Below are 8,237 nucleotides of genomic sequence, written 5' to 3'. Positions count from 1 at the left end.
CTTGAGATGCAGCATACATGTATGTCTGCTCCCCTTAATTCTCTAACGGAAAAAGGAAGTCCCAAGGATTCGACTAAAATACCAAAAGTTGAAAGAACGGGGAAATACTAATGACCCGATAATCCCGAATATGGGCCTCTCTAATAACGCGATTTAGTTTTAAGCAATTAAATCGATTTGATACAATTTCAGCACTTCTTTCATTCTAGAAGACACTTAATTTTGTGCAGTTTACTGTTCGGTATAGTTTTGAACAACCAAAAACATCCTTATATAATGGAAATAGATTACTTTCTGACGGTCATGGATGAAAACATACTATGCATGTGTTGCTTGTAAAAGACTTGCTCGAAATGTATGATTTTGACTAGCTTTTTGTAACAGACATGAGAAATAAGTGGTTGCTGAGCTAATTAATATTGACACGAGTAAAAATTATATAAATATGTTTTAGCATATGTGAAAATTGAATTTAAAATTCTTCAAAATAAATCCATGTTTGATTGATCAGAAATATTATTGTTAGCTGTTTCTTTCCTGTAATATGGACACTTTTCATGTAAAAAATGGTTTGTGTATGTTTATACCAGTTCCTGAATTTGCTAACGGATTTCTAGGAAACGTATTTAATAATAATTTTTTCATTAAAAAAAATGTTTTTCTGTAATAGGTTATAACTTAAACTATTGTGATGGATTCAATGCTGTGGAACTGAACATGTTATTAGAAGCATCTTAACACTTAAATATTGATATTTTTAGAAATGAGACATGTTTAGGGTTAAACGTGTAAAAAAAGTGGGAAAAAAATTGTGTTTAGACATGTGTTTAGGGGGTAAACATGTTTAGCAGCTAAAAACATGAAGTCTTACGCGTTTATAGAAATGAGACATGTTTAGGGCTAAACGTGTAAAAAAAAAGGTTAAACAAATTTTGTGTTTAGATTCTAAACACTGTTTTTACTGTTTTTACAGTGTATTTTAATGCTCGGTAAACGGCCGAAATTTAGGACATGCTTTGAAATATTCCAATTGACGACGTTATAGAAACTTGTCATCACCTAATCAACATTAAACATATGCACTTTTCCTATTTAATCTTATCTATCCTTTTATATCGATATATTTCTGGCGTATTCTAAAAAGAAACCCGTTGGACTATACCCTGTGTGCATCCAAGTTTAATTAAAAAATTATTATCCGTGTTTTATAAAACAAAATAAAGATATAAATTGCTAAAAAAAAAAAAACCAAACATTCAGTCTTTTTCGTGTTTTCCCTTTCATAAAAACACATTGTCCACACTTTAACATGACATTCTTCGTGTTTCCTTGAATTAAGACAATCATTAGCTTTTCTTTTTAGATTCATTTTCTGAAGAAAGTTCCAGTGACGAATTTGACGAGGAATTACATGAGGAATGTTGTTTCGAAACACCTATCATTCCTAAACCTTCTGGGCTCAAAGAAGAAAAAAGTAAGATATACTTTCAATCGAATGTATTTTAAAAAGTCAATTTAATAGGTGTTGAAATCTTAGTTATCATTCTACTTCCTTACTCTCAAGTTTCTAAAGCATATTTATAATTCTAAATTTATAATTTAATTCAAAATTATGTAAACTTGAAGAAATTTTTTTGTCGTTCACTGTGTAACAGGAACTTTTGTAAACACAAGTCTTTTGTCCCCTGCTATCACAGAGAGTAGGCTATGTTAATCTTGGTTCTGTGTGTCCGTTTGTCTGTCGTCTAGCTGTATTTCTGTCTATTTATTTCCAAGCAATATCTCGAGAAACCTTTTGTAATGAGTTTACGTAGCAGCTCCCTATGGCTTAAGTAATACCCCTTTTGATTTTGAGGTGTTCGAAAGGTCAGATTTCAAGATAATTAATTCGTGATCTCTGTTATAACACTTTCGTTTTTAGCGTTTGCAGTGAAATTTTATACCACGCATATATTTGGCATTAAAAAGGTACCTATTTTTTGTTTAAAAGGTCAAAGATCAACGTCGTAAATTAATGTATTCTGTCTTGTGTAGAACCTTTAATTCCGTAGGATATATTGAAAAGCTTAATTCATACCATGACTCCTCATGGCCCGGTACGTCCGACCTTCTTAAAGAGTCCCAATCCCCTTATGAAGCCCTCTAGGTCTGCGCATGATCTTTTTTCCTTAAGCGAGGGACACAAATTCAAGTTTTTTTTTAAAACTTAAACTCATTTCAACTTTCCGATTCAACTAAAACCGGGATTGGCTGGTAATGGAAGATATAGTAATTTTTCTAAAGGCTGGGGGTTAAGTATCTATTTCATTTACAAAAGGATTAAAATAACACCAAACCAATACACTGGAGTTGGATGCATCATGTAGGCAAGCTGATTACCTTTATATATTATAATTATCTTATCAATATTATCAGAGATCGGTTGAGAAATAGGTCCAATGTCAATTTTAGAAAAATTATTTTATTTCTCCTGTTAAAACTCTAAATGAAAAATATGCATGGGCAATATGAAAACCAATTATCCTTCTGTATTCAAAAATCTAGAAGTGAAAAAAGAATTACATGATTACATGATCAGTACGTACTGAAAACCAAGTAACAACATTGTCTTCATTTGTTAGGCTCGTTATATAAATTGTATTTTAGAAGAACTTGGATTTAATTCTTCAAGTGGTCATCCAACATGTACTCATAGTTCCCTTTCTATGGAAGAAATTCCTTAAAATCATATGTAAGTTTTGAATATTTTTCATATCTCAAAGAACCAAAATGAATTTGAACTACAAAAGTATTGAACGACAGTATATTCAAGAAGTGTGTAAATCATATGTGTATTATTAAAAAATCCCAAAGACCTTTTGGACAACTTAAAATCACATGATGCTACCAAAATCAAAAGCTTTAATTAAAAAAATATATATAACTTTTCAACTTTAAACACAACCATTCCCATCGATAAATTAAAATCCAGGCTATTTGATATCATTTACAGCTGCTTTTACAATAAAAATGGAATCATAAATTTACCAACCTTGTCAATGGTCATGTGCAACTTTACTTTGTTAAAAACATTCTGATTGTACACATAAGTACTTTGAAGTTGACATCAAAGAGGTGTCCGAGTTTCTGATTGACAATATCTATGTTGTTTTGGAGACCAGGTCTTCCAAAAATCTATTGGAATTTCCATGGGTTCCAATTTTGCCCCGATATTGGCAAACCTTTTTTTGTATTTACATATAAAGCAGAATTTGTGCTACATGTAAATCTTATGCGTGAAAAGAAGAAAACGCTTGTCGTGACCTACAACTCGACATAGACATATAGATATATGGACGACGTAATCAATTAACAATGGTAATTTCTTTTCTGATGTCTATGATATATCATGGTGAGCTTGAGATGGAAGATACCGGATATAGAGTCTGAAACATCTGTTTCGTATTTGGATATTTTACTTGAAAAAGACGTTAATAGTAATCTAACAGCCAAGCTCTATGATAATCGTGAACACTTTAGCTTTTTTATCAACTTCCCTTACTTATGTTGCAGTATACCTTAATCAACTGCATACGGAGTTTGTATATCTCAGTCGATTCGATACACAAGAGCATGCTCTACGTATGAACAATTCTTAAATCGATGAAACAAGAGTATCAACAGTCTCGTTTAAAGTCATCATTTCTTAAGTTCTACGGTCGATACAATGACCCTGTTCAGCATATACAATTTGTCATTGAGTCAAATGTTGACTGGCGTTTTTCATACTAATTATAAGTCCATAATATATACTGTACACTGAATTGACGACGGATTTTTCCGTTATTTCCTGATCATATCAAAGAACAGACACGGTTGAAACCGGTCCGCGAGGGATGCTCACTCCTCCGTGGCACCTGATCCCACCTCTAATGTTTTAAAGTTCTGTGTTTTCTCTGCTCCTATCTAGTATTGTTTTATGGACTTTTGATTTGAATTACTGTTCGATATGCCCATAGTTTTAAAGATATGTATGCCGTGTTAAGCAGTATTTTTGCACAGCTGAATCCGAACAAGAATTTCTGGAGTATGATAAGCTACCAAAAATGAAGCATTCTTGCAAATTCGACGAAATTTTATTCGGTATGGTCAGGAAAAGAACACGATATCCTCATGCATATTTATAAAGGATTGACGTTTATCTTGGATCTGCGCATGTGCGCGGGAAAAGCATCGACAGAATCATCAGGTCGAGGAAAATATTTTTTGTGACGTCTGTTCAGTGAGGGACACAAATAGACCAATCAGCTCAATGAGTTTCATTTAATGCATTTATAGGTTACTACATAAAATACTACATGTGTTTTTCAAAAAGGCTAGTTTTTTAAATCGCTCTCAGAAAGACTTGATGCATTATGTACATTATTATCTACTAATCCCATGCTCATATTTGCATACAAATGATTAACAATGATGAAAATTAAAGTTTTCCCCACTCCATTGTACAGGTCCGTTTGTTTAGAGTTTCTCCGTGCTGTACTGCTAGTGGACATTTTCGGTTGGTGAACATTTACGGATCTTCAGTATGGAGCGCATTATGCGCAAAAAATATTTTATGTCATGTACAATGTATGGAAAGTAATTTAAACTGCTATGTTTACACCCTGAATGGGATATCGTCAATTATCCCTTTTGGTTTTTTAATATGAACTACATAACATATGTAGATGAAACTTACATACCATACATCTTGCCTTCTTAGAAATATAGTTGGGCTAATAAAATAAAATTGGTCAAGGAATTCCAGGCCTCTAAACACTATTCCAGTTTGAGGGCACAACCAAGCATTTCGATGAACACCATTAAGAAAAATTAATTCAGGTAGGTAGCATCGGTTTTTTTTTAAAGTGGGTGGGGGGATAGAACAGTCAAAATAAAAATCAACTAGCTCGAAGAAATCTGACAAGTAAAATAGGTTCAAATATCTTTCACTACTAAATTTTATTCATTCACTACAATTTACTGCCAAACTCCAAATTTCACTTTCGAATTAGCCCGAGCCAATGCTGATACCTGGTAACCTACTTGCAAGATTTTTTATATTATTTTCAAGGGGTCAGAAATACTGTGGTTCATATGTAAAGAATATATTTATATTATTTAGTAGTATTCTGGTTTTGGCATTCAGTATATTGTGCAGATTTATACATAATATTCTGTGGAATACTTTTTGTTGTTTTGAACCATTAAGAAATGCAGAATCGAATGTATCTAATAACCATATTGATTGATCAAATTACATCATTTGTTTGTATTAGTTATTTCATTTTGGCACAACATGGTTTCCACACTTCTTTATCCATAGTCGCTGACATCTGTAGAAGTTCACCCAACCGAAAATGTCCATTGAAAAGACAATTGCACGTGATTATTCCTCGGCACAAAAAGTAACCAACTCTGAGGTGCTCTCAATATTGACAATCCCTAACTCACGTGTTTGTAGTAAAAACGTAGTAGACCATCATGCTTTTCGGTTCATTCACGAGATTGGACCATTGTTTGCTGTAAACATGCGAGACAACGTGATCATGAATATTTCAATAAGAGGCGGTTTTTTATCCGACACGGAGAGAAAATAATTTTTACCAAATAATATTTCATAACTTTTAAAAGTGATGGAGGGGAGTTGTCTTATTTGCAGAAAGTATATAACTTATATAACTTGATGAGACACCACATATATTTATAACTTTTAAAATAAAACACTAATACGGCATATATAGCTTTAATATGAAATTAATACTTATCAATTGTATCACTAATCGGTTGAGAAATAGGTCCAATGTCATTTTGAAAGTAATTAATTAGACCTTTACTGTTACAACTCTATATAAAATTAATACATAAAACTGTCTAGTTCCCTGATAATACTGTAGACGTACTTTTTTTCCACGGGGTCATAATTTCGTGGAATCTTAATTTCTGTTTAATCCGCGGGTAGAAAATTAAGCGGATTTTCTGGATTGTCACTATATGCCTTACATTTATATTAAGTACGCTTGGACAAATTTCCGCGGAAAATTTGTGACCGCGTACATAGCGTAAATTAATACCACGCGGAAAAAAGTACTTCTACAGTAAACTATTTCTGCATCTGAGGACTACGCCCTGAAAATCAGAGATACTCCCTGGGACTACTCCCTCATGAATATTTATTGATATTTTTAGCCAATTAAAATGACCAGTAAAACAGTGAACGCTCCATTCAAGGTATCTGGAGTCTGTGACATGCATTATGTTATTAGCAATTTTACAATTACGTCAAATCTATTCGAAAAATCTTCTTCTCAAGAACACCGGGCCATGAAAACTGAAACTTATAGGGAAACATCCTTGGGTGGTGTAAATTCTACATTTTTAAAATCTTTACTAGCGGGGGTTGGTTTGGGTCATAATTGGGAATCAATGTTTTACATGGAAATATATAGGAAAAAACTTTTAAAATCTTCTTTTCAAGAACCACTGGGCCAGAAAAGCCGAAAGTTATGTGGAAGCATCCTCGGGTAGTGTAAATTCTAAATTGTTAAAATCATTACCCGCGGGGGTTGGGCGGGGCCACAACTGAGAATAAAAGTTTTACATAGAAATATATAGTAATAAACTTTAAAAATCTTCTTAAGAACCACTAGACCAGAAAAGCTGAAACTTATGTAGAATCATTCTGGGGTAGTGTAGATTCTAAATTGTTACTGTGACATTGTTAGAGGGGTACGGCAAGGCAACAATAGGTATTACAAGGGAGAAAATATGGTAAAGAACAGCCTCACCAAAGTTACTCAGGGGAGCGATGTGGCCCATGGGCCTCTTGTTTAAATGTGTGAGTATGCGGTTATATACCGGTAATCCGCTATATGATTGTTTCGGTATTAATAAAACACCAGTTTTACTACAGAATATATAAGTTAAAAAAAGAAGGAACATCTAATGCTCTGTATGTTTTTAAAATGTATTTTCAAAAGACAATGATTTTCTTTAAAGGAGATCAACCCATGAAGATGTTAAAATTGATTGAGAATCAGAAATTTGACGGATCTTGGGAGTTAACAGAGACAATCTCAAAAATACTCGGCAAATCACAAAATGAAATAAAAACATCTGCAACGATACAGGTAAATTGTATAAAGGAATTTTAATTTTAGAGTGAAAGAGTTGCATACAGTTACACCTGTTTGATGTATACTACTTTCAAAGCAAAACAAACTAAGTCAAACCTAGTGGAAAATTATGTTTTATCCCTGATGGTGTTACAAACCCTTAATAATTTTGAAGAAAAGGAGTATAAGTATGTATCTGGCTATACAGGTTAAGATTTTGCATCCTAAAATACAATTTCATACACATCAAAAAGATTCAATTGATAATTATACGCTTTTTACCTACAGGATGTCAATGTTTGGACGACAGCTCTTGCAATTGCATTTTTGAGAAAGTATTTCATAAATCAAAGAGATGAATGGGAGATGATCGAGGAGAAAGCGTTGAAATGGTTGAAGACAAGAAATGTTGAAGGCAAAGATGTCGTACAGGAAGCAACGACTTTTTTATCAACATGACTTTTTTTTGTAACTTCAGTGATATTTCAGCCTGATAATAATATTCCTTTTGTGGACATTTTACTACACATATCTTGTATGTTACATATCGCTGCACTTCATGCAAAACAAAAACTTTATGTAATCTTAAAAATATATATTATCACTAGTACTGACAGTGTAAGGATTAAAAGTTCCAGATGGTTACTGTAAGAATCGCTTTCGTATATTTATGATTTGGATTATCACTTCTCAAATAAATTTCAGTTTATGAAGTACAAAATTTGTAATAATGCTTGGATTTTGAGGAACTATTATTTATTGCAGTTATAATACATTGATTTTGTTTTCCGTCTATTAGTCTTGACTATATTTGATACAAAAGTACTTTAGCAGTTTTAATAGTCAGGTATTTTTGAAATTAGTAGATAAACTACACGAAAATAAACCTTTTCTTTAATTGTTCCGTATATGTTTTTCAAAGACCGAAATAGCTTAAGGCTAATGAAAGAGGGAAAGGTTTTCTTACACTGTTCAAGAACTTTTGTTTTCTTTTATTTGTACAGGAAACTTAATATTCAAAATTACAAACAGTGAAAACGACATTCTTATGAAATAAATAAAAAAACACCTTAAAAAAATAAACAAAATCTATGAAAGAAAAAA

General features: G+C 32.5%; 1 protein-coding gene across 1 annotated transcript; it reads left to right on the top strand.

Moving 5' to 3' along the window:
- Positions 1 to 1,363: 1,363 nt before the first annotated feature.
- LOC134251641 (von Willebrand factor A domain-containing protein 5A-like) lies at positions 1,364 to 7,813 on the top strand (the record flags this gene model as incomplete). The annotated part of the gene is made up of 3 exons (XM_062734042.1): positions 1,364 to 1,474; positions 7,018 to 7,148; positions 7,422 to 7,813. Coding segments are annotated over 3 exons (413 nt in total), but the record flags the coding sequence as incomplete, so codon positions are not given.
- Positions 7,814 to 8,237: the final 424 nt, after the last annotated feature.

Source organism: Saccostrea cucullata, unplaced genomic scaffold, assembly GCF_032062105.1.
Source record: "Saccostrea cucullata isolate Sc308-1 unplaced genomic scaffold, CSIRO_AGI_Scuc_v1 ctg19587, whole genome shotgun sequence".
Lineage (NCBI taxonomy): Eukaryota > Metazoa > Mollusca > Bivalvia > Ostreida > Ostreidae > Saccostrea > Saccostrea cuccullata.
This window is presented reverse-complemented; position numbering and strand designations above follow the sequence as displayed.